Here is a 27,398-nt window from a genome sequence, read left to right as displayed (position 1 = left end):
TGACACTGCTCTGACCAGTGGGAAACAGCCAAAGTGACACTATGTGACTTCTGGTGCCAGGTCAGAAGAAGACACACACCTTTCCCCAGTTCTCTCAGACCCTTCTTCTGGAAAAACCCCTTGCTGTGGCAGAAGCCGGGGTGCCCTGACCCCCCACACTGAAGAGGCCATGTGCTGGTGCCCTACTTGGCAGCTGGCATCAACTGCCAGCCTCATGGCCTGAGCCTCCCAGTCAAGCTTCAGATGACCACACCCAGCTAATGTCTGAGTGCGACCACCTGAGAGACCCAGAGCTGGAGAGGTCCAACCAAGCCCATTCCAACTTCCTGACCCCGAAAATCGGGTCACTGCAATGGATTCTGTTTTATACCACTAAGTTTTGTGGCAGCAGTAACTGGGGCACACTGGACTGGAGTATAGGCAAGTCTGTAAAACCCCTTCTTTCACTGAATTATGAATGAGCCAAAAAGAGAACATCACATAAAAAAAAATCACAAAACAAATTACCCCAAAACTCAGTGGCGTAAAACCATAACCACTGTGTTACGTCTCATGATTTTATGCGTCTGGAGTTTGAGCAGTTTGATGAGTTTTCTGTCCCGTGCCATATTGGTGGAGACCACTTAGGGGTCTTCAGCTGGAGGGCGGCAGGTCTGTTCATAAGGAGCTAGAGGAGACAGACAGAGGACAGGGTGGGGAGAAGGAGAGCCACAGCCAGGTGTGCTCTGGGGGCCAGGAGTCTGCCCGGGCTCAGGTGCAGCTTCCCTGGACCCCCCCCCCCACACACACACAGGCCAGCAGCGGAGGCTATGGCTCCTTCACAAAGGGCTTCAGGCCCCACAGCTCTATGTATATGGGGGGACCCCAGGAGAGGGAACAAGTGGGAAACTTCTTGATACTGCACGTCCTTTGCTAGTACAACTTCAGAGACTACTTTGAAGGAGGGATCAGCGTGGCCTCAGCTGCCATGTGTCACCATTTAGAGTTTGCATGCAGAAGTATCTGAGGGAACGCCTGTCTGTCTGTGCATCCCCCAGCTCTCACCCATTGTTGGTCAGCCCTCCAGAGCAGCGGCTGGCTTGACTGGCTATGGCAAGCAAGGTAGGATGGCATCATGTGCAAAGCCAAAGCTTGAGGGACAGGCACACCCAGGTCCATGAACTAGCCTTGCCAGTTACTAAACGGGTAATTACAGCATCTAGCTGGCACAGAGTAAACAATCAGGGGGCAGTGGCTGAAAGGCCCGGAAGGGAGACTGTGTCCGTCCTGCACACCAGGGCCTGCAGTTGGTGCTCGTGACCTCTCATGACCTCTGATGGTTGACTTAAGATGTTTATTAGGGATAAATACCCATAAAGGGAAGTGAGAGGCAGCAGGACTGGGTGGAGGGAGATGAACTGCAATGCGAGCCTGACAAACCTTGGCCAGCCTAGCAGGAAGCTCTGGAGCAGACGGTGCCCATCAGAGTGCCCTAATGTTGCTCAATAAATATTGAGCAAAAATTGCTTGATATTGCCGATCTTTATTTTTTTCAAAGTTTTCTGGCAGCTGATTTCTGACACGTGAGGTACAAGTCTGAGATACGACTAATTTAAAATTTTAACAAGTTTATTGGTTCAACATATTGCATCTACTACATACAATGTGGGGGTCAGAGTCAATGAATTTCACACACACAGCAGATCAAGAGCACACACTTAGCTGCTTGTCCAAGGACTCACCCTAAAGGCTGCCATGTGCAGCTTGTCCTGGGGACTGTCTGCAAACCAGTTTATAAGCCATAGAAAGATGCCTTGCAATTCTCAGCCCAGGGGTGTCACCTGAAAGAGCTTTCCATTCCATCCTTGCATATCTGATTCCATGTGGCACTTGACCATATTTCTAGAATGCAAGCATCTTGAGAGGAAGGAATATTGTGTCCCATTAGAACCTCACTGAATAGAAATGGGTATGCACTGCGTGGCTCACAGTATATACACAAATATTTGCTGAATGAATGGTATTCTGCAGGCCTGAAAGCCCATAAAGCACAAGTCTCTAGTTGTCCAAGATGGCTACTTCAAAACAACAATCTCCATTTAAATATACATATTGTGGTATGTTGGCTTAAAATTCATTTTTAAAAAATTTTAGTAAAAAAAAAATCCCATTTCTTTTTTGATAATGAAAATCATCATATTTCATTCTGTTTCGTGATTTTTCTGACTTATAGAGTTCCAATAAAATATGATTATATATTATAACCTTTTATCACTATTTCTAAAAGTACTCACACAGCATATTTTCTAGAAATGTCGAGGGGATCACTACTTCCTCATGGATTTCCTCCTATTGACTCTTCCAGTGTTCTTATCTTAGGATAAATTTGCTACTAAAACCTAATTTAATTTCAGTGTCAAATGGTCCTATTTATGTAATCATTTAAAAACTAAGATAGGATGAAAAGTATAGCATAGGGAATATATCACAATATTTGTTTCGTGACAGATGGTTACTACACTTAATGTGGTAGCATTATGCAATGCATATAAATGTCATATCACTGTTTTACACCTGAAACTAATACTGTGTGTCAACTGTACTTCAATTAAATTATTTAAAAAATACTAAGGCAATTTGCCAACAAAGGATACTTAAAATCTTTAAAATATAATACAGTTGCAGGATGCCTTTACTCTGAAGCTGTGCTAGAACCAGGATAGCCCAACAGTGCCACTCAGGTCCTGAAGGAAGTCCTCAGAAGTGGGTGTGATCACTGTGAGTTAGGGTGCAATGCAGGTTTTGTAGTTCTCCTGGTGTTCCTACATCTCCTTTCTTAATAATCAGAGCGGGGAATGGTGGAGCCCCTGGCAATTTTTTTTTTTTCACAACTAATGTGAATTGGACAAAGTCTTATTTCCCTCTGATCTCCCACTCAGTCTCCACCATCGTGCTCCTTGAGTAACTCTCCGCTCCACTGGGACCCCCATGGCATACAGTATCAGAACCACAGTATCAAAAGGGTGCGAATGGAGATGTCAGACTCAGCTGTGCCCCTTTAACCTAACTGCACAGTCTTATTCAGATTTGGCCCATGCTTATTGCTTATTCTTTCAAGTTCCTCAGAAGATACGTGGTTCTCCCGGAGGCGGTAGCCATATGGATGGCTCTGTCCATAGACAGGCTTTGGGGAAGTCATCCTCCCCTTGACCATAATCTGTGCTTGTACTGGGGGGCATGTGCTGTGCTGGCCCCACGCCAATGCCTATGCACCACCGCGCTCATGTGGGAAGTGTGGGGGCGGCCCTGTGGCAGCCCCTCCTCTCCCTGTTGCTGCCTGTTTTCTGCTCACTTTGTTCCTCACTGACACATTAGAAGTGTGCAGGGAGGAGGATAATGTGGCATAGTCCAGTCCTTTTGTGTCCCCTTTGGAAACAATGACTTGGAACTGAATCCACGGAAATTCATAACATGGTGGGAAAATCAAATGCTTCCTCCAAAGCACGTGGCAAAGCTGGGTGGCTTCTGGTAATGCTCTAATAGAACTCCTTGGAAGTTCCACCGAACTAACTGGGAAAAACTTGGGAAACAAGTTTGACCAGAAGAGAGATTAAAAACTGGTCAGCCAAGATGGTTTTAAGGTTTTATTTCTTATCCCAGTCTCCTATGATTCATACTCAAACCTGACAATTTGATCTTACTTGCACACATTTAAAATATGGAGATAGCAAAGAAAGTGACCGATAATGGATATTTTTAAATGGTCATTCAGAAGTACTTTTCCAATATATAAAATGTTTTCAAATAGACAAATGTGTCAACTAGTTAAAAGACAGAATGCAAAAGCAAATTATATTACATTTTTTTCAGCCTAATGAAGCCTTTTTAACATGTTAGCACTAAACAGTGAGAAAAGGAGAAGCATGGAGGCAAATATCCTTCCGGTGACCTCAGAAACAAGAAGGCCGATAGGACCCACCCATTTTACAGGGAGCAGACAGAGCTCACTGTGATGAAAGCTACTGCAGAACAAGACCCTGATGGAGCCGGGGGTGGTTCTGCCGGCTCAGCTGCTTCCCCGCACAGGCTGAGAGCACCGACTCCACGATGCCAGCGGACCAACGGAATCCTTACCCAGATCCACCCGCGGCCAGGTGCTGACTCAGAACCTCCAGCAGGACATAGAAGTGGGTTGGAAGCCAACAGAACCTGGATGACTTGCTGGTATGGCCTGGGACTCACTGACCTGTCCTGCAAATACGTTTTGTTCCTGAAAACAAGAATAAGGACCCTCACTGGCCCAGAACAGATCAAAGAGATCAGAAGAGAATTAGATCTGAAGTGGTTTGGAAAGATTCTAGATCAAGAATCCATAAGACCTGGTATGAGTATCAGGCCAAAAAACCAGGGTAGGAATCTGCAAAGATGGAAGTTTTCATGAAACTGTGCTTCTGTGGACTATGATTCTGTGTGCCCCTCTGGAAGGGGTGGCCTCAGAACTAAAGGCACAGCAATTTACAGTGGCCTGAAAAAATCAAATACCTGCTCCAGGGGTGGCTGCGTTCATGCTGGGCTAGAGGCAAAGCCAGGGTGGTCTGAAGTGCTCTTTCTTAGTCCTCCTTTGAAAATTGCAACTATTTCTGCTAAAAGCCCATCAACAGTCTCCTGGGATGGCAAGTCAATTTTGAGAACTCTGGCTTGGCAAGTTTTGAGTAAAAGTAATAATGTTCAGATTTGTCCCTTTCTGAGTTTTGATTTCCCCCTCACTTCCTTTTTCTTCTTTGGTTTCCTCAGTCTCATCAGTAACAAGAAACTATATTTCTTGTTACTTTCAAAGAACCAATCACCTCTGAGAGAAGGTCCCTCAGAAGGAGAGAGCTCCTGAGGTTGTATCCAGCAATGTAGATGACAGCTTCAGGCTTCCCTCTCTCCTTGTGAAGGAGACCCACTGAGCCTGGCTGATGCAGCCCAAGTTCTTCAGGGTTTTCACAAGATCCCGACGGAATCTCTCACCCACAAAAACGTAGAGAACAGGGTTCAGGCAACTGTGGAAAAAGGCAATAGTTTGAGTGACCTGGAGGCAGATGTCAATGTTGGTGGAAATGGCACAGCTGGAAATGAACGGGGAGTAGGCATCAGTGGTCTGCACCAAGAGAACACAGTTGTAGGGGAACTGAGATAAGACAAAGACAGTAAGGACCGTGGTGGTCACCTTCAAGGCCTTGTGCTTGGACGACTTCTTGGCTTGTATCAGAGTATGAATGACGATGGTGTAGCAGCAAGCCATGACCACAAAGGGAAGGAAGAACCCCAGGATGACCTTCAGGGTCAAGACTGCCGACTTCAGTTTGGTACTCTCATCACTAGGGTACACCATGGTGCAGATGGTGGCGTCAGATTTCTCCTTGATTTGACTGTACAGGATTTCTGGGATGCAGAGTGTGAGTGCCAGTGCCCAGACAATGAAGCAAACCATTTTGCTGTACAGAAGTCTTTTCTGCCTCCAGGTCTGTGCTTTCGTGGCCTGAGCAATGGCGATGTACCTGTCCACACTGATGCACATGATCAGCAGCATACAGCTGTAGAAGTTCATCTTGTACATGCTGTTGACCACTTTGCACATGAAGGTCTGGAATTTCCATTGGTCAGCAGCGGCAATGGCCCAGAAGGGAAGAGTGACAAGAAAGAGAAGGTCAGCAATTGCCAGATTCAGAAGGAACATGTCGGTCATGGTCTTCACTCTGGTACAGTACCAGTAGACAAGGATGACCAGGCTGTTGCCCACAGCACCCACAATGAACACAAGCCAGTACAAGGGTGGCAGGAAGTGGCTCGCAAACTGCCTGACATTGTTCTTCCTACAGAAGAGTTCAGTGAAGTTGAAGTTCAGGTAGTCATCCGTGGAAGGCATGGAGCCATAGTTGTAGTCGTCAGACAGATTAGGGATAAGGCTCTGCAAGGAGATACAAAATAGCATTAGGCCAAGGACAATCTTTTGGAGGTCCTGTCTGATGGCAGAGGTTTGTACTACTTGACCCTTCCAATCCTCAAAGTCTATGAGAAGCCAAAAGACATATATGTGTAGGAAATAGGAACTTCTGAGAGCATCTTATTGGACGGAAATGTATTTTTTCATTGAGCACCTGTCATCTGTAAGGTACTGTATACATCCTAAAACTACAGTGGTGACTAAGTCAAAAGTGGTTCCTGCTCTCACGGAACCAGCCTACTAGTGGAGGACACACACAAGCAAATGAACAGTGGGCACATGGCACATGCTCTGAGGGGGTAGGACCCCCTCGGACCCAAGAATGGGCATGAACGTTTAGCAGACTCTGTGATTCTGGTTGTCCCTTCTCTTCTCTATTCTACTCTCTGAAAAGGCCCTCAGGGGCTGTTACACTTTGCTGGGAAGAACTGAGGAAAACTCTCTAGTTTATATGCGCTTTGTCCTCAGGCCTGATGTACCCATTCTCGATTTACATATAAAGATTTCCCTTCCAACTTTGATGGTTTTCTGGAAACCCAGTCTCTTGGGAGGACAGATCTTAAAGGTGACATATATTTTAGTTAAGATGCCAAGGAAAAAAAGCCTTACGTGAGAGCAAGGCGTGACCCGTTTTACAAGGTCATCCCCTGAGACGTGTGGTTTGAGTAGACTTTGTGTGAAAAGAAGATCTTTTAGGGCAGAAGGAAGACTATGAAGAACACAGATTTCCCAAATGGGCATAATTGTAGATGAAGATGTTGGGAGGATGACACTTGGGAGGAGTCAGTAAAGCCATGCAGATGAGCAGGTGTCAGCCGTGACTCCACACAGTGAGTAAGCATGAAACTGCTTTTGAGAGGTCTGGCTTTGGGGGTTTTTCTTAGCATTTTTTTGGTCAAATATCTTTAAGAGACTGTCATGTGAGCCTGAGCCCAAGAGTGGGGCGCACGGAGGCAAAGCGCAGCGCATTCACAGACACAGCCCGGAGATCTCTGGGAGGGGAGCTCAAGCAGTCCCAGCTTTCCCCACTGCCTGGTAAGTGGGCGCATGCCCACCACTCCCCAGACCGAGTCCCAGAATGAAGCCACTGTGGCCGGCCTGAAGCACAAGGCAGGTGTTCTCTTGTTGGGTGAGGGCTGGACGACCCAGTCCTTCGGCATTGTAGTTAGAATTTTATTTATTTAGTTAGGGACTCCACAGATATTTTTAAGTGATTCAATTCACACACAAAAAAACTGGGATTTGTGTAAATTTTGTCAAGACCACATTTGTTGGAAAGCCCAAGGTAAGCCTATGTCATCCTTACAAATTCAAAGCTTTGGCTGTCTCTATGAAGCCAACAAGAGCAAGAGTTCATGTCCCAGACTAGGGGAATCCTGCACAAATGTGTCCCACCCATGTCAGGACTCACACGCATAGCTTTGTTTGTGCCTGATGGGTAAATATCCTCTGAATCTCAGACACAGGATCTTTTGAAAATCTCCCAACAAACGTCAATGCCAATATTTGCCATCTTATTTTATTCACTACTGCTGGGGCACTTAGTGCATGCCAGACCCCAGCCAAGCACAGTACATGCATACATGTAATCCTTGAGATGACAGGTAGGGGTGCGTGGCCCCATCTTTCAGGTGAGGGATGCCAGGCTTCCATGAGGAATTCTGAGGTTGCAAAGCCCTTCCTTCCATCTTCCCTGCCCTCTGAATAGCTGTCTAGAGACGCTGCTCTTGCTGGAGAGGCTACCCACAAAGGCTGTTCTCAAAGCCCTGGTCAGTCAGAAAAAAATCTTGAGAGAGAATTAGTGAAAGAATCTGAAATGCACATGTTTTTAACCCGGCTCCATCCAAGAGCACATGATGGAGGCTTCTAACATGAGAACTGCCTAGAATGACCTCCCCCAAGCCATCCTGGCATTATTCCCAGGCTCAGCCTCAAGGTGGGGTCTAAGGATCTCTCCGCGCCTCTCCGCGCAGCCGACTTTCTCCACTGAGAGGGGATCCTCACGGGGATTGTTCATGCTGCGCTGTGTCCCACCCTAGGACCTACCCCAGGATGCTCATTTGACATTTAAATACAAAAGAGATGTGAAGAAAGGCTTCCTCTCTCCTGAAGAACAGGTGAGGGTTTTTTTCCTTGTGAGCCATTTGAATTTTATGACTGACCGGATTCCCTTTTTAATTGGGAAGTTCAGCCAAACTTGTAGCCCGATTACAATCAACAGACAAGACCCTTTAGCCCATCGCTATCCAATAGAAATAGAAGGCAAACAGCAGGTTAAGTTTGCATTTTTTAGTAGCCACATTAAAGAAGTGAAAAGAAACATGTGGGATTCATTTAATAATGTTATTTTGTTTAAACCTAATATGTCTAAAATATTATGTAAGTTATTATCTATAGATATTATCTATAATAAATAAGTAATATTATTTAGATATAATATCTAAAATAATAAAAGAATTATTTCACTAGGTAAATAACACAAAAATCATTGATATTTTTTGCATTTTTTTAGTACTGTTTCGAAACTGAGTGTATTTTACACTCACAGGGCATCTCACTTGGAGCAGCCACAATTCAAGTGCTCGGCAGCCCCACATGGCCTGTGGCTACCTCACCCGACAGGGCAGCTTTAGGCTGAAAACCAAGTTCTTACTCTTCTCAGTCTCTTCTCCCTGTCCTACCAACTACCAATGTCCTTGGACCCTGTTTTCATTTCATTTTTTCTCTATTCTGTCATACATATCCTGGGAAAATGCCTCACATCCATGTGGAACATGGGGTGGGAGGGGATGGAGTCAGACAGAAAACGTCCTGGCCCTGCGGTCCGAAGGGGCTGCCCAGTCCTCTTCCGTGTCGTATTGAAATGTCTAGTGACACTCTGAGCTCTTGCTGTGCTCCTACTACACTATGCTGTTCTCAGACCCTTTTAAAAACATGAAGTCTTTACCAAAATCAGACCACTGTTTGCAACCTGTGATCCCAAATTAACACAAGTCTGAGCTAGATCTTGATTCTTCTTCTGCTGTGAGAAGCGCTTGTTCGTTGGGGTGGGAAGGGGCCCAGACCTGGCTGGGACGGTGTTCTGGTGAAAATGCTACTGTCTCATTCCTGCCAGGACTAAGAAAACGACATGCTCATACAGGCTGAGAAACGTTGGCTCATTATTTCTTGTTTATTGGCAATAAGTTGTGTAATTTGTTCACTCATTCAGCAGAAATTTCCTGAGCACTGTCTACATGCCAGGCAAGCAAAGAGCTTCCAAGGATCACTATTCCCATCACTGATGGAAACAGACACGGAGCAAGACATTAGGACGTCCACAGCCCCTGCCCCAGGCCTCCGCCTGTCAGGCCCACAGCCTGCGGGGGAGGCTGAGGGGGCAGGCGTGGTGTGCCTGTGGGGCCCATCGGGGATGTCCTAGCTAGGGCTGCGTGCGGAACAGCTGTGTTACTCCTCAGGGCCTACTTAACTCGGGGATTGTATAATTAATTTTGGGTGATTTTTAGCATCTTGATCCAAAAAAAAGTGCATTGTAGTCATACATCTAGGAACAGAAGAGAATGTGTGTAACAGCACGCCCAGTAGCCAGCCCAGAACTCAGCCACATGGGCTACCTTCGCCTTCTCATGTACACTTTGATTTCTGCTCTGTAAAGTTTTTTCTATTTTAACAGGTTTGGGAATGATTTAGAGGTCTTAGAGACCACTGGTCCTACTCAGTCATCTTAGAGTGGAGGGGACAGACCAGAGGAACGGAAAGTTCTTCCCAGAGCCCGCAGCCACGGGGGAGGGGTCCAGACCGCAGCCGGCCTCTGACTGTCCTCGGTCCCACGCTGGGCACCTTGAATCTCGCCTGACTCAAAACTCTGCTCTGCATGTCCTCATGTTGTCAAAGTGGCCGTGACAAATCTGAGCCGCAGCGTCAGGGCGGCAGGCACCTGAGTTGGAACTCGGGGAGCCCAGCTAGAGTGGCCGTCGGGCCCTCTCCCCCCACCCCCTGAAAGACTGTGAAGCACTGGAGGATGCCTGGGGCCCCCTCAGTCCAAAGTGACCGGGAGCAGCCCCTTGCTGGGGGCAGGGTCCTGCCCCGCCTGCCTGCACCCCTGGCAGGGCCCTCACCTCAGGCCCTGGCTCCCCAGCTCGGGCAGGGGTGTCCTCCTCCCCTCAGGAGCCTCGGGCTCAGAGGCAGCGACCCAAATGCTGAGGGCTGCACAGCTACTAAAGCAGGAAGAAGGTCCCCAGAGCTTTCCAGGGCCTCCCTCGCTGGCTCATGCTTTCTCTGCAAACCCCCCGCCGGCTCCACGCCCCTCATTCCCACCCGGCCAAGACCATGTCCTCCAAGGCTGTGGGTCCCCCACTGCTCCTCAGCACCAAGGCGGACAGCGGGGCTGGGAGACAGGATCAGAGGAAAGACGGAGGGGGGCAGGGAGGGCTGGCAGGCAGCGGCAGCCGGGCACTCCGCCCACACTTGAGGAAGTAGGACTCCCAAGCCGTGAGACGGGGGATCTCGGTGCTTTTGACATGTGGCCACAGGAAGCAACCCAGTGAGGCCGTGAGGGCCGAGAGCACCCTCCAGGGCGCCCCCTCCGGTTCGCTGTGAGAACCTGAACCAATATCCCACTCCCCCAGCCTGTTTCCCCATCTATAAACATGGCTCTGTCTTTACTATGAGGCTGAAGGAATGTGACATCTCGGGCGGTCACCAGGGCACAACGTGTCTTTGGAGAAGTGGCCAAAGGGCCGTCGTGACTATTTCCCAAACACCGTGGGAACCAGGGCCTCAGAGTTCCTGACTTTCCCCACTCAGGTGGTGCTGGATGCATCTGACTACAGAAGGTCCTTACTGGGTACATTTTTCTTTCTTTCTGGGGCTCCCTGCAGAGTTGGAGTATTTTCCAAGATCCTAAAGGAGAAAACGGAATGACTGAGTCTCAGAAGCAGGCTTGGCTCTGTGTCCCCAGCGCAGCTCTGTTTTCACCACTTTCGGGATGAAAAGTGAAACTAACTACAGGAGAGACTGAAGGTCTAATTCTGTTTTTAAAAAAAACAAAAAAAAATGGAGACTTACCTCATTACTTCATCAGATCCAAATGAATTGTCTTCTTTTGTTGTGACAGATATGTAAGAACACATGTGCAGTACTAAGCGTCATTGCTTATTCTGCACTAACCATGGCAGCCACCGCTCTCCGCAGACCATGGAACCCCCAGTGGGCTGCGGGGGGCAGTCTGTGAGCTCCACTAAGAAGGCCTGATTTCAACTACCTGCATGTAAGACCCAGACCTTTGAGAAAAGCAAACTGAAAACCCTTCGATATTTGTGTGAGGCATTTATGAATATAATAAAAGCATTAGAATTTGATTTGATTCTATAGATTACATTTGGCTATAAAACCATCATTGATTCTCTGGATAATGACTTGGCTCACTCATTTTTGTTAGCCTCTTTGTTTCTTCCTGAGAAATATATACTATCATGTGATTTTTGCAAGGCCCATGTAATGTCATGTAAGAAACATAACTAAAGTGCCCAACATGGGTCTTTTACAAACGAGTTAAATGGATTCTCTCTTGTCCTTTTATGTCTGAATTTCAGGACAGACTCATGGAAGTAAGCACATCCTAGTAAAAGATCATAAAAGCTCTTTCCTATTAATAAAATCTACAGTAGTGTTTTCCTCTGTCTTCATAACACATCTCAAAGCTCTTCTGGCCCTTCATGTTTGCAAGGCCCTCCGTGCTGGGCACTGACCACCTACCTGCATGGGGCATTGCTCGGCAGAGATCTTACCCCGGGGGGAAATCACACAGAGAAATCCTTCCCAACAATGGATGCCTTCCCACACACCCCAAAAAGAGCTGAGATGAGAGCTCATTTCAAGGAGCCCAAGGAACATGGCTCTACTCACTGTGGATTCTGTGGGGACCATGGTGGGTCAGATGCACGCTCGCTTCTAGAACAAGAGGGCAAAAATCAAAAAGAGGACTGGCTTGTAAAGGAACAGTAACAAATACCTGCAGGTGGAGGTTAAATCTGTTTATTCCTGTGGAAAAAAAAATTCCCAAGCAAGAGATACATTCCATGTTATACTGATGTCAATTTAAATATTCTAGATTACAGAATAATCTTGGTTAACATAGAAATGAGAGAAACCTCTCCTCTGAGAGCCTTTGGGACTCTAACATTTTCCCAACACATCCTTTTTCCATTAATTCGTTTCCTTTTGGCTCAGCGTCTCCATCAGCGTCTTGTTTTGCTGAATGTCCCCCCTCCCCCATTTATGAAACAAGAGACTCCTGAAGATGACAATGGCTGGCTTGAGAACGCGGTGGTGGGGAGCCAGCTGGCAAGGACTTAAGGGTGGCTGCCAGCACGGGGCAGGGCCCAACTCCCCAGCACACACCTGCACTCTCTGTTGCCAACCTCAGGGCAGGAAAGTGGGCTCTATTTTTTCTGTACCTTGACTCCTGCAGTAAAAGGAAGTCCTAGTGTTGTTTACCCATGAAAAGGTAGTTTTCTAATGCAATGAGCCTCTGAGCTGAGATAAATCTCAGCTGCTGTTCTCATGTATTTCGTATCTCTGTAAAACCCACTCGTATATGACAAAGGGAATGACAGCTTGACTCTCTTCAAGGAAGGCATCTTTATTGAATGTATTTCAAAGAAATGTGTCCAGCACCACATCCCAAGGGTCTAGAAGACAATATTCTCCGTCATAGATCCAGCCCTAACCTGTTGGTTTCCTTTCCATACCACAACATCGTGATGCGCCCTGCTTTTCTGAAAGTACAGTGGTTTTCAATACATAATGTATGGTCCAGCCATCTTGGAAAGATGTTTGTCAGTTTCTTAAAAGGTTAAATATACATGCACCATGTTACATACCATCCCACTCCTAAGTATGTACCTAAGAAAAATGCAGGCGTATGTCCACACAAAATCGATTCATGAATGTTCACAGCCACTTCATTTGTGATAGCCAAGTACTGGAAACAACCCAAACTACCCATCAATATAGTGAAGAGATAAGCAAACCCTGGAATATCCATGCAACGGAATAAGGGTGAATGGCATGCAGCAAATAGGCGATGATGCTAAGAAGGCAGACCTAAGAAAAAGCACATACTGTGTGATTTCACTCATATAAAATTCTAGAAAATGCGAACTAATCTATAGTGACAGAAAGCAGACCAGTGGTTTCCTGGTAAGAAACAGAAGGGGAGGGCAGGGCAGGGCAAACAGCAGGAGGGGCAAAGGCACGTGAGGCCTTGGGGGAGATAAATATATTTGCTGTATGCACATGTCAGAACTTATATTCTATTCTGCACTTAAAATATTTGCAGTCTACTATAGTTGGTAAAAGTGTTAAAATGAAGGAAGGAAAAACAGCAAGAGCTGATGAAAACCTGGTTCTCCTCTCTCCTCAGAGTCCTATCTGGCTGCTAGTGGGCAACAGGGGCAGCCGAAATGGCCTCCGGGGAACTTCCCTTCCATCAGCTTCTCCAAAGTGCCCTGGGGCGCCTTCTGCTGCTCTGTTGGAATTGAGGGCTCAGTATGTATGAACTCATGTTCTTAAAAATTAGATTAGACTGGATTAGATTAGATTAGATTAGATTAGATTAGATTAGATTGCGATAATTTGTGGGTTTTTTGTTTGTATTTCACATACATATGTCCTGGTTCTGTCCACTGAAAGGGCCTAAAAGCAATTAACACAGAGTAGAATGAGCCCAAATGGTGGCTTCTAATTACCTTTCTCCACCAAAAGGAACCAGGGCTCTTTGGAGAAACGTCTGATTCCAGAGCTGGGCCAGGGAAACTGCAAGGTGAACCTGAACCTGCTTTCTGCACCAGAAAGCAGAGTGTTCAGAGGAGTATGAGGATTTGTCAAAAGTACCCAGGAGGCAACCTGACAGGGCTGCCCCAGCCAGGTTTGAGGCGATGTCAGTGTCAAAGTGAATAATGGCAGCAGTGATTATTGCCCATACAAGTAAACAAAGATCCATGAATCCACAGTGGTGAAAATAAATGAATAAATAAATAAATGAGGAGAAGAGAAAGTTCTTCTTATGATACCAACTAATATAGAAGGAATAATGAAATTAGAAAGTCACCAGTGGATACTGAAATTAGTGGGTGAATGTTTGATGATGAATAGGATATTTACCTCATCTCAAATGATCTCCCTTAAAATTACATATCACCCCATTAACTTAATAATTCCCTCATTATTTTTTTTCTGAATTTTGTTCTAAAAAAATTAATCTTTTTTTTAAACATGCTAGTTAGGTTTAGAAGATCCCAACCCAGCTAATTTAAGCTTATTGTAGTTTGAGGAATAGAGAGATTGGTTTTGAGATATTAGTTAGAAAATACTTTGTGTATTTCTAATACCCATGGCTAATGTCCCTTCCTTTTTACTTGCATGAAGAGACTGAATATGATTCAGATAATATCTGAGAAAACAAATTCCCAAAGAAAAAAACCACATAAAGAAGAAATAATGACTTTTGCTATGGTTAGTTATAGCTGGTTTTAGATTGAACATAGGGATTGGTGATAACGATATTGGTAAGAGTTTGGGGGAAAAGGCCTCCACACTGCCATGCGGAGTGTAAATTTGTATGACCAGAGGCTTAAGCTATATCTGCCAAAATGTGTAAGTTAGAATACCTCTACCTCAGTGGTTCATCTGCTGGGAACAGGCCCTCCAGGTATCTCACAAAAAAAACATTAAGATTCATGAAAAGGGGTGTATATGGCAGCATTTGTTTTGTGAAGAGCCCGAATATCCAGCAATTGGTAGTATTCTGATATATCCATCCAACAAACCGCATGTAGCCAATAAAATAGACTTCACACTATACAAGAGGTCACCAAGATTACTAGGTAAAAATAAAAGGCATCAAAGACATCGCTGTATGACCTCTTAGAAAACACATAGAAGGTTATATACTTCCCTGCTGATCAGTATTGAAATATTTTTCTAGAAGGAGGCTGAACAATGATGACCAGTGAAAAGTGAGACTTTCATTTTTTCCTTTAGATTTTGTAAATGATTTAAATATCTTACTTTGTGCATGAAATTTTATTTTAAGATCTACCATAAAAATAACTTGTCAGCTTTAAAAAAAAAAAAAGTTGCCCCAACGCTTTCCGGTCCATACACCTGTTTGTGAAACGCGTCCCAAGGAGGGTCATGGCACCGTGGCTGGTCCGGAGAGCCGCTCAGACTGGGGGACGCATCTAGTCATTAAATTCGCTGAGGCTACTTTTTGCAATTGTGAAATCTATACTAGCTTTTTATAAAAGTTTATCTTCCTTCTATTATAAGTATGTTTCTGGTTCACAGGAAAATTGAAGGGAACTAAAGAGTAAAATTGAAACCCCCTCAACCCACCTACTACTCCCGAGACCCACCATCTAAAGACCCCACAGACAGCTTTTCCGTCTATTCTCCCTACCCTCTGTCAGAATACTTTTCAATTGTTTTATTACACATACTGCAAAGTCTCAGAGCTTGCTTTCATTTTCTTCTTCCCCTGAGGAGGGGAAAACAGGGCGGAGGGGGGAACCCACATATGACAAGACATACTGAAGCAAGTCACCTCTCAATGGCCTGCCCAAGTACACCGGAGCTCGGTTCCGTGCCGCCCAAACCTCCCCCCTCGCTGCTCAGTGTGACCCTATTAGGGGAGCTGCATCTGCCCAGATCTGAAAAGCCCACCCAGGTTTTGCAGCGCAGTAGGGGTGAGGTGGGAACAAGCACAATGGACCCCATTTGAAAGCCTCATCTTCCCCTTGGTCCATTCTCTTCTGCCTGTGAGACCTCAGCAAGAGTGGCGTGCCCTCCCTGAACCTAGGTTTTGTCTGTAAAATGCAGGGGAGAGCCCAGGCTCTGGCCAGGACTTACTGCAAGGGCCAAGTACAGTGCACTGTTCTTTGCAGATGCAGACAGCTGTGTGAGAAGAGGGGAACATTCTTCACCCAACAGCTCATTTATCCTGAGTGCCTTGACACCTGGTATGCTTGCTTGGCTTAAAGATGGCAGAAGACATGATCATGTCCCCAAGAAGCTCAAATTCAAGCACAGTGGATGTGTCAAACACCAACAGTGGTAAACACTATGAAATGTCTTGAGAATTGGGAGAAGGAAGTCACATCTCCAGCTCTGCGGAAACCTAGGAGGGCTTCATTGAGGAGGTGAGATTTTTGCAGGTTTCCTGAAGTGTGGAGAACATGAGGACATGTAATAAAGGGCAAGAACACTTCTCCAGGTCAGGAAAACACTGACAAGGGCAGAAAGCTCAAGGTGCATACAGGGCCTTGGAAGTAAAGGAAAAGTAGAGAGCTGCTAATTCTCAAAAAGTAGAAAATGCCTGTCAGAAAAGTGAGCTTGGAATCTGCTACTATCCAATCATTATTTTTCTATTCTCTGCTACATGAAAATCAGCATGGACAACTCCCCAAGTCCACAGTCTCTGCTGCTCATAGTAGCCCAGTGGATTGGATACAGATGCTAACATGAGGAACCAGGGGCCTTACTTTGATCTCTGTCCAATTTGCTACATGGAAAGTGAATCATCTCTTGCCTCTTTTGTAGCTCGTCTTTTCTCACCCTGCAGGGAAGCGGGGGCTCTGTTTACCAGACCACCTGCTCACAAAGCTGGGGCAGGCGCCCACACTGCACCCCCAGTAGGCACTGTGCTGGACTCAGGGGCTCCCGGTGTGAGTTCGTGAGTGGGGTGCATGCAAGGGGGCTTCAGAGCAGATAGGCAGAGATTGGAAGAGAGAGGCTGCCAAATTCCAGGGCTGAAATGGCAGATTAATTGTGATTTGTTCAGCAAAGCGTGGGAGGAGACAAGCTCTCAGCCTAGTTGCTGGGCACATTTCCATTTTGTCTTTTATGGAGCAACAGTTAATTAAGAACTAAAGCAGTGGATGTGTTTAAAGGGACAACACAGTGTCCAATGATGAATTATTTAACATAGCTTTGCTTTTCTCTGATTATAAAGGAGTGTTTTCACAATGAACCAAAAAAAAAAAAAATCCCCAGAAAGCAAGCATATATAATGAAGAAAACAAACTCCTCCAACACCACTTTCCCAGGTTAGCCATTGTTAACTTTCTGAAATACATCTTTTTAGACTTCTCTGTAACACAACCTCACACATCACACATCACACACACACACACACACACACACTCTCTAGATGGTAATGAATCAGACCACACAAACAATTCTCTATCTTGCTTCCTAGTTAACGGTCTTTCATTGACCACTCTTAATGCAATTCATCGTGGAGCTGGGCCTGTGCCGTCAGAGTGGTTGGCTGCCAAGCGTTCCAGTGTGTGGATATGCCAAAGTTCATTTAACCCAACACTTCTTGGTGCAAAGTGTCCTTGTTTCCAGTTTTTCACTGCTACAAAGAACGCTGTCAAAACATCCTTTCCATAGGGCAATCTCAGACCTAAGGTTTTAGGGTGGCTTCACTTTCCTCATCTCTGGCCACCTTTTTGTTACCTTCTTTAAGGTCTCAGCCATGGAACAGACTGCATTGCACCTACACTTCATATGTGTGGGTGGAAGGAGTCTTATTACTCACCCTAGAAGCCTGGGCAGGGCAGCCTTGATTCACCTTTGCCTCCCTGGAAGCTTCTAATAAAGTGCCTGGTGCTCATGACCATTGCACAAATAAGTGCAAGCCTGAGTTTTAGAACCATCACGGCAGCACACAGATGAGGGTACAGGTGACACTGGGACAGGGGAGGAGGAGGAAGGGGGTACTCACAGTGAAGGGCTCCAGGAGAAGGCAGCGCCTCCAGCTCTGTGTCTGGGGAGAGGACTGGCTTGGATGAGGGCAAGGCTCCTACGTGTTCTGAGCAGGCAATCACCCAGTAAAAACACCAGAAAGGAAGCCAGGCCACCACTACCTGTGTTGTCACTGGTGGGGTGACCCGGGAGGGTTGGGGGTGGAGAGTCACCAGCTGCAGCTTCTAGAAATCAACCGAGTTGATTATTTACAACCAGAAAAGAAAAGCTGAGAACTGCTGGGCTAAGGGAAAATAATCTTCTCTGAAGACATATGGTCAGACTGATAATCTAAGAACAATATCTTTTCCTAGACAGCACAGCGCTCACAGGGCATGGGGAAGTGGGGAGCCGCCTCCACAGCAGTCAGCTTTGTCAGGCTCGTTAATGGTGTGCGTTTATAAGGTTCCTTTGGGTGGTGGTGTCTGAACAGGCCTGTATGGGGTGATCACCCCCAGAGCTGTCCATCACAAAGCCTTTTGCCTTGACAGATGTACTCAGACCCACAGAGCTATGCCATCCAAAAGAGTGGCTAGTAGTCACTACAAAAACTTAAACAATTACATGATTTAAATTATGCCTAGGAAAATTTAAATATCTACAATGTAACTCCTTCCTTAGTCACACCAGCCACATTTCGAATGCTTCCTAACCACAGATAACTCAGGGTCCTATGCAGACAGCGCAGATCTAGACCATGCCCATCACATCTGCAAGTTCTATTGACCGGTACTACTCTAAAAAATCATGTATTTGACACATATCTAGGAACATAGGCAGTGTTGGAAGGCCACAAATGCCTCAAAATTGGGGTCACATACAAAATTTTATTTTAACATGAGCACTCTACATCAGATACATTAATACTGATAAGATGTTTCACCTTATTAATCATAGGTGTTCACATGAAGTTTTGAAGAAGTTGGAACGTATAAAATGTTATGCCTTTACTGAAGCTCACATATGAAGTCCTCCTGGCCGCGAAGACAGGTCCTTCCACTCTGACATAATTGCACCCATCTGGGTCCTAGAGTCAGATACCATGCCTGGCCAGTTAGGGACATTTAGGGAATAATCGTGGAATAGAAGCTGCAGTCCACAACCTTTACCATCTGTAACAGAGAAAAGACCGGAGTTGACTCCTTGTCATCATTATAACAAATATCTCTGTTTATATTTGCCCCAGGGAAAAATCATGACTACACTCCAGTGGACACTGATTTTCCTTCTGGGTATTTATCATCCTGCAGGCTCAGTGGGACTTTTCTACAGAGTGGCCCTCCCCAGGCACATGGCCCATCATTTCCTGTCAATTCCTACAGAACAAAGCGATGCAGAAGATGCAGCTGGATTTATTACCTAAATGGGAAAGGCTGACAAACAGCTCTGATGAAGAAACAGAGCACGAGCAGTCAGAACGAAAGTGGTGGGTGATTCAGCAGCCAGGTGGGAGCTGTGAATTCCCTGACCTCGTCCCACATTGGTTGAATGGTATATGGCTGAAAATCAGCAAAATGCTGCTCTGGCCTTTCACTTCTCCCTCCAAACTGAAAATTACTGACAGGAAAGGAAGTGGCAGCGGCTGGGAGAGAATGCCCCCTTATTTCTGTCTGTTTTTGGACATGGAGAGCAGTGAATTTGTGCCTGCCTGGGTTTGATTGTGACCTGAGAGAGCTTTCAGGAGGCTGAGACAGGCAGTATTGGAGCAGGAGCCCTGGACGCAGAGGATGCTGAGCTTCCTACCTCTTCTTGACTCAGGCTGTTTCTTCACCAGGTAAGGGTGCCCCACTCTGGCCCCCCGAATGGTGGGGGAGAGCTGGCAGGAGGCAGGGGAGTGGAGGAGGAAGCGCGCCATTGTGGGAAGGTCCCCTGCGCCGTGTGGCCCGCCGTGGCCCAGGGCTCCAGGTGAGGTGAGGAAGCTTAGGTAGTACCATGGCTGGAAGGGCTGCTTTGACTCTGAGTCTCCTCTCCCGTGGCACAGACTGGAGGTGTGAGGAGCCAGGGGACAGGAAGGTGCAAGGAGGTTATCAAGAGAACCTGCAATTTCTCAAAGGAGCCTGGGACAAATTGATTCTTTTTGCTGTCACCAGTTGAGGTTCGTCCTTGGAGGGAACACCCCATTCTTTTGTTTTCGGCAGATGGAATTCAGAGCTGGGTGATTGCAAGAGGGTGCAGGTTCCCTTGACAATGGGTGTTCTCTCTCTGCATTCTTGCCCTGCGGAGGGTGAGGTCTAGAGCATGGGGCAACGTGTGCATCTCCTCTAGGTTCCAGAGCCCTGTGCTATGCTGGGGCTGAGGGTGTTTAGGGAATAATCGTGGAATGGAAGCTGCAGTCCATGACCTCCTGTCTACAACAGAGAAAAGACCCAAGTTACAGGGGCGAAGGCGAGTGCCAAGTCTGCTTTTGCTCTTGTCCACTCCCACATTCAAGTGTCTAACAGTCTCTGGCAGAGAATAAATGGGTTTGGCATCAGCCCTCTACTTCCCAGGTTCCCATCTTTGAAACTAGATCACAACTTGCTTCTCCCTCCCGAGCCTTCCGTACCTACTGGGAAAGTCACATCACAGAAGTGCAGTGGGGTCTTTGAAAGAGGATGATGCTAGGTTTCTACTCTTCATTGATTCAGGCCTTAACTTGGGAAGTGCGAAGTGTCTCAGAGGGGTTGACGCTAATTTGGTGGAGAGGGTCTGATTGACACAAGTGCAAGGAGTCCCAGAGCAAAATCCCAAGGAATAAAATCTGTAAGGACTCTTCTTGGCCCACTAACTTATAAGGATGGGGACCGTGCAGTCTTGGCACATTCTAGGAACTTAATAATCATCATTTGACTGTATTAATGGAAAAAACAAACCTCATACAAGACCAGGAATCTAGAGTGCCATCACCCAATAGAGTTTTCTACAATGACGGGCATGTTCTGTATCTGCATTGTTCAGTCAGCCACCAGCCACATGTAGCCAAACTTAAACTGTGTTTGGTTTGACTGAGAAACTGATTTTTTAAAATTGTATTTAAATGCAACGAGTTTAAATTTAAATGTCAATAACAGCATACACTATATATAATCAGTGTAGGTCTGTAGTGACCCCCCTTTCAGCAGCTAACGTGTCTACCGCAGATGGCTCTCCCTGTGATACACTTGGAGGAGGCTGGCCCATGGCAGGGCCCCTCCCTCTCCTTGAGAGCACAGGTGCCTGAAAGGGCCTCCTCCCTCCCCAGGAGGCTGAACGCCTGTCAGCTTTTGCTCCACTGGTAGATTCTTTAAATTCCTCATGTTTTGTGGTTAACAACAAAATCCACCAGAGGACAAGAATGAGGAGAAAGGAGTCATTTACAAAATTCACTTGCCATGAACAGCCCTGGGAGGCTGCAAGGCCAGTTAGAAGGTGGCTGTCAGAGGGGCCAGTCCTCTCCCCACGGCAGCAGGGGGAATGAAAGGGCTGGGGGAGTCACAGTCTCTGGGCAGGCGGCAAAGGACTTGGGTGCCTTTAACGGAAAGGGCATGTAAGAGGGATGTTGGTGCTGTCAGACAGGGACGCCTTTTGCACTGGACGTGATATGGATGTGACATATAAGATCCAAATCACAAGTTCCCACAAAGGTGAAGATTGGGGTAACCACTCCCGGCAGAAGGAACAGGTGGCAGAGAGAGTTTGACATGTCCAAGAGGAGAAGCCCAGTATGCTGGGGACAGAGAGGAGTGAGGGGTAGCCGGAGAAACAGGAGGGGCCCGATCACATGGGGACGCGGGGTTCCACAGTGTTCGTCGGACGCCAGACATGATGGAGAGCCACTGGAGGGGTTTATACAGTCAATCACACAGTCCGGTTTCCATTCCAACAGATCACCGGCCGCTGCTTCGGGGCAAACAGCAGGTTTCTCTGCGGGTTCTCTCAGTTGAGCATCCACTGGCTGGAAGCAGCTGGTGGGATTAGCTGGGCCACCACAGGACCCAAACCCTCAGCTCTGCCACTGTCTCTTCTCTCACTTCCGCATCCAGGGAGGCAGCACAGTGAATTAAGAGCGTTATACCCCTCTCTACCTCCCCACAGCCCAGATGGTGGGAGGCCGCCATGCTAAATGCCAGGGAACCCTTGCAGCAGTGATGACAACTAGAAAGCACGATGAGCTGACAGACTTTTTTTCCCTAATAGACTTTATTTTTAGGGCAGTTTTGGAAGGTACAGAGGATTCCCATGTATCTGCTGTTGCTAGGCAACCTCCCCCACTATCAACATCCCTACCAGAGTGGTACACTTGTTACCATCAGTGAACCAACACTGACATGTCATCATCACCCAAAGTTCACAGGTTTGCTCTTGGTGATGCACATTCTGTAGGTTTAGACAAATGTATGACACATATCCACCATTACAGTATCACATAGAATAGCTTCATCATCCTAAAAATGTTCTGGGCTCCCCCTGTTCATCCCTCCCTCCCCTCTAATCTCTGACATCCACTGATCCTTTTCCTGTCTCCATAGTTTTGCCTTTTCCAGAACGTCATATAGTTGAACTCACAGTACCCCTTCAGATGGATTTCTTTTATTTAGTAATACACATTTAAGTTTCCTCCTTGTCTTTTCATGACTGGATAACTCCTTTATTTTTAGCATTAATATTCCATTGTCTAGATGTACCACATTGATGGATTATACCAGTTTATTTATCCATTCACATATTGAAAGACATCTCACTTGCTTCCAAGTCTTAGCAAGTATGAATAAAGCTGCTATAAATATTCATGTGAAGATTTTTGTGTGGACAAAAGTTTTGGAACTCCTTTGGGTAAATACCAAGGGGCTCCACTGCTGGATTATATGGTAAGAGTATGTTGAGTTTTAAGAGAAACTTCCAAACTGTCTTCCAAAGTGGCTGTACCATTTTGCATTCCCACCAGCAATGAGTGAGCATTCCTGTTGCTCCACAACCTTGTCAGCATTTGGTGTTGTCAGTGTTCTGGATTTTGGCCATTCTAATAGATGCATAGTGGCATCTGATTATTGTTTTAATTTGCATTTCCCTGATGACATATGATCATATGAAATACTTGTAAGACATTTGGCCCATTTTTTAATAAGGTTGTTTTCTTATTGGTGGATTTTAAGAGTTCTTTGTATATTTTGGAGACCATTTCTTTTACCAGATGTATCTTCTGCAAATATTTACTCCTAGTCTGTGCCTTGTATTCTCATTCTCTTGACATCACCTTTTGCAGAACAGAAGTTTAATTTTAATGAAGTCCAGTTTCTCACTTATTTCTTTCATGGATCATATCTAAAAAGTTATTGCAATGCCCAAGGTCACCAAGGTCATTCTTCTATCTTATCTTCTGGGAGTCTCATAGTTTTGCATTTTACATTTAGGTCTATGATCCACTTTGAGTTAATTTTTGTGAAAGGTGTAAGGTCTGTGTCTAGATTCATTTTTTTGCAAGTGGATGCCCAGTTGTTCCAGCACCATTTTTGAAGAGATTATCTTGCTCCATTGTACTGCCTTTGCTCCTTTGTCAAAGATCAGTTAACTATATTTATGTGGGTCTATCTCCAGGCTCTCTGTTCTCTTCCATTGATCTATCTGTCTATTCTTTCACCAGTACCACACTGTCTTGATTACTGACAGGATTTTTAAACTTGGGGCTTTTTGTGATCCTAAAATTGAAACCATGACTTTTAACTCAACTTTTTCTGTAAGAAATGTGAATGAAAAAATGGATCCCCTCCCACAGCTGCATCCTTCCCGTTTGCTCCATGATGCTGACCCTCACCCTCTCCCTGCCCCCATGCTGCACTGATATTTGCTAATTTTTTCAAAAGCTGAATGTTCAATGGCTGATGTTTGTAAAAGTCAGAAAATTTCCATAGCATTAAAACAACTGTGTCAAAATGTCCTCTACTGCAAAATGGCCACATCAAAACAACCACACCAAAAGGCCAGGTCCCTGTGATGGAGGCCCAGAGAAGAGCTTCTTAGTGGGGGAGTGGGAGGGGGTAGTTGTGTTGAGGCTCCAGGCTTCTTTTTCCTCCTTGCAGTCACACACCTTAAAGGCACTTACTGTGCTTCTACCTGCCGGACAGGTGAAAACAAAAATTAAGACCCCATCATGGGCTCCAGATTGCTCAGGGGTTTCCATTTGAGAAATAAGAGCCCCGTTTTCAATATTAACTATATTTAGAAAAAAATATGCCCAAGAAGCAACGTATGAAAACCTCCCCAAACTGAGTCCCGTGGCCAAGAGATGTGGGTCGATGTTCTGCAGAAGGTGGGATTCTTTGCAGAACAGGCAGAGGTTTCTGAAAAGTGCTGCAGAACCTGTGGAGGTTTCTGAAAAGTGCTGCAGGAAAGGAGTTTGCTTGCTCTTTTTAAAGTTTGGATTCATTTTTCAATAGTGTCAAGTTTTTTGTCTTTCTCAGGCTGTAGGGGTGGGGATGCCCATACTTCTCCCTTTCTCTGACATGTGCTGATGAAGCCTTTTCTCCCTGTATTTTGAGATTACAGAGGAGGCTTCAACCCCTGCTGTCTTCATCCGGGGCTGTGAGCAGAGCTGGTGGACAGTCTCCCTTCCACTCCTCAGTCCTGTGAACACTCAGATGACCTGTCCTTCCTTTCTGTGAGCCTCAAAGACTTCAGTTCTCTTTCTGTTTTAAGGTTCCTACTATCTATCCACCTTCTCGAACTTTCCCCTACCATGCCTGGAAATGACCAAGGAAAAGAATGAAAGGTCTCTGCTCAACAGAACTCACTGAAATGACTGCCACTCACTGTGTGGCCCTGGGCAAGCACTCTCTTTATCTGTAAAATGTGGCACTAGTACCCCCTCAAAGAGCTGCCATGAGGGCCAGAGAGTTAACAGAGTGGGGGGCCAAGCCAGGGCCTGGCACTCGGCACATGCTCAGTGAGTGGTACTTGCCAAGGATGAAGGGTGTTGTCATGCTGCTATGGTTATATCTGGGGTCTGTTCAATTCTACACTTCTTACAGGGTGGCCTTTGTCTCAGAACCTTAGTTTCCTGGCCTGTAAAATAGAACAATAATATCTATCTCCTAGGGCTTGGTTGCTGAGAGTTTGGCACTCAGGAGGTGCCAAAGCAACAATACGGGTCCTTTTCTCATTAAAAGATTTCATTTCTACACTCTACAGGGAAAGCCAATAAGTGACATGCAGGATCATTCAAATCTAACCAAATCAACAGGCTTGCTTCACCGTCTCACCTGGGTTCCCCTTTCTAATGACCTTTCTGTTCAATGATTCCAAAGCCTCTTGGGGCTTTCTCTTGTGTTCCTGGGAGAGAACAGCTCAGGCTTTATCTTGACTGTGATCCGCATTCTTCTCCAGGAAAAGAGAAAATAAATAAGCATCCTGAGCACCTAGTTTGTGCCAGGAGCTTTACAAACAGCAGCTCACTTGAATACCATAATAATTCTATAAGAAAGAGTGTATTTTTCAAAGATAAGGAAGTTGAGTCTTTGAGTAGCTAACTGAATTCCCTGAAAAGTACTGTTAAGTAACAGGCAAGGTGATCAGTTGGCTATTGCTGCCTAACAAACTACTCCACAATGTAGTGGCTTAAAGCAATGATTATTATTTAGCTCATGATTCTGTAAGTGGCGATTTAAACTGGACTCAGCTGGTCAGTTCCCCTAATCTCAGCCAACCTCAGCAGGGCCCCCTTATGTGTCTGCGGTTAGCTAACAAGTTGACTAGGCCCTGGCTATCTAAGATGGCCTTAGTTCTCACCCATGTGGTCTCTCATTTTCCCGCTGGCTAGCTGGGTTTGTACGCATGCCCAAACCCAGAGAGAGAGAGAAAGCAGAAGTACACAAGGCTCCTGAGTTCTGGGCTTTGAGTGGGTATCCTGTCTCTTCTGTCACATGCTATTGGTCAGACCAGTTCACAAGGTCAGCCCAGATCCAAGGAATATGGAAATGGACCCTACCTGTTGATGGAGAGAGCTACTCAATCCATTTCAAAGGGTATGGATGGAGGGAGACTATTAACTGGAGACATCAGTGAAGTGAATCTACCATGCAGGGTGATGTGTCTGAGGCGGCTGTGTGTGGGAAAGGGAGAGATTAGGGGCACTTCAGATAGGGGGACAGGAAGGCCTCTCTGAGGAGGTGACATTAATGCTCAGAGCTGAAGCTTGAAAGCAAGAGTCATCCAAAGACACAGCAAGGAGCTTCTCCTGAGTGGAAGTTGTGATAAAAGATACGAACCCCATTGCACAATGTCCATATCTTGCACACAGACCTACTGGACAGACATATTCTAAATGAGGGACTCACCAGGCACCCAGAGAGCAGCGTGGAACAGGCATAACATCGGAATGCTTATCCCTCCTCCTCTCTCCGTGCCCAGATGGATGTTGAAAGCCTGAGGTATTTTCAGTGGCTGTTATTTTCATGAAATAATTTTGGTTACTTAGAGAAAGATGCCTTGTAAAATAGGGGTGTGGAAGGGAGGAGGAAGCAAAAGGAATATCTACAAGGAATGAAGACAGCAGAGAGTGATTACAAGAAAGGGAGAGGAGTCAGGAGGAGAGCGGCAGAAACATCTCTGGCATGTGGTGAACCCCTGATAAACACTGACGGAGCCCACGGACAGATGGGGTCACTGCCTACTGCATGAGTTAAGGCTCATTTCAAATAATCAATAAGAAGCAGAATAAGAAAACCTATGTACATATATATATGCCCCCACACACACTCGTGTATGTACATGTGCATGTACACATGCAGTGGAGGAATAAGGGAGATAAAGCGGAGCAGAGGGAGACATCTGCACTGATGAGGGTAGAGAAGCTAAATGGCTTCAAAGGTTGTGTTATGATTTGAACAACAGTGATATTTTGACAGGTTGCATGTAAGCCTGAGGGAAGGAGATTGAAGGAGACAGGGGCTGGTATTACAGGAGGAGTGAATGATTTCAGGATTGTTCAGAGGCAGGAGGAATTTGTTTTGTTTGAATTTGGGGAAGGAGTAAATGAGTGGGGGTAAGAAGGTCTTCCAGAGAAAAGGGGACTTCATAGAATGTCTGTTATGGTGAGATTTTGGAGGAGAAAGATTATTATGAGCAAGACATTTTCAGAAGAAAAGAAACACAACTCAAAACACCAGGAAAAACAAAAGGCTGTATAAGAAATGAAATGTAATAAAGTTCACTACTTAGCTCTGCAATGAAGAACTTTACATAATCACTATAGTATAAACACAGCTTGTTAATGTTGATAAAATACCAAATAAAACGTAATTATAATGATGGGAAGGTGAGGCTGGTATGGTAATGAAATCCTTATCTGTTAGAGCAGGACCTAAATTAATAATGTCTAAAATTGATTACCAGAGCACACAGCTGAAGGGATTTAAAAACTTCCAGTACAATGTAGTCTAAAGACCAACATCAGCATCATCTGGGAGCCTGTTAGAAATGCAGAATCTCAGGCTCTGCCCCAGACCCACTGAGTCAAATCTGCACTTAAAAAATCCCCAGGGGATTCATGCACTCAGTAAAATTTGGGAAGCACAGAAATGTTGGTTTTAGGAATAGGACTGGGAGAGGGGAGAAAACAAGGAATAGGAGTTTTTCTTAAGGCTTTGAAGTATTATTTGACTTCATT

General features: G+C 45.8%; 2 protein-coding genes across 3 annotated transcripts in view; one reads left to right on the top strand and one right to left on the bottom strand.

The window, feature by feature from the left end:
* Positions 1-1,590: 1,590 nt before the first annotated feature.
* Positions 1,591-17,981, bottom strand: CCR9 (C-C motif chemokine receptor 9). Its single transcript, XM_017640615.3, has 3 exons — positions 17,760-17,981; positions 11,876-11,920; positions 1,591-5,932 (listed from the first exon to the last, which is right to left on the bottom strand). The coding sequence occupies exons 2-3, from the start codon at positions 11,894-11,896 to the stop codon at positions 4,844-4,846; spliced, it is 1,110 nt and encodes a 369-aa protein (XP_017496104.1). The 5' UTR covers positions 11,897-11,920; positions 17,760-17,981; the 3' UTR covers positions 1,591-4,843.
* Positions 17,982-19,353: 1,372 nt separating this feature from the next.
* LZTFL1 (leucine zipper transcription factor like 1) overlaps positions 19,354-27,398 on the top strand; it is an 89,496-nt gene continuing 81,451 nt past the window's right edge. The window contains exon 1 of one of the 2 annotated variants that reach the window (XM_037005610.2): positions 19,354-19,553. In XM_037005610.2, the coding sequence (XP_036861505.1) occupies positions 19,507-19,553 (47 nt within the window). In that variant the 5' untranslated portion in view covers positions 19,354-19,506. The remainder of the gene's footprint in view (positions 19,554-27,398) is intronic. The other variant, XM_037005609.2, reaches the window with a different exon arrangement.

This window comes from Manis javanica, chromosome 3 (genome assembly GCF_040802235.1).
Source record: "Manis javanica isolate MJ-LG chromosome 3, MJ_LKY, whole genome shotgun sequence".
In the NCBI taxonomy this organism is placed as follows: domain Eukaryota; kingdom Metazoa; phylum Chordata; class Mammalia; order Pholidota; family Manidae; genus Manis; species Manis javanica.
This window is presented reverse-complemented; position numbering and strand designations above follow the sequence as displayed.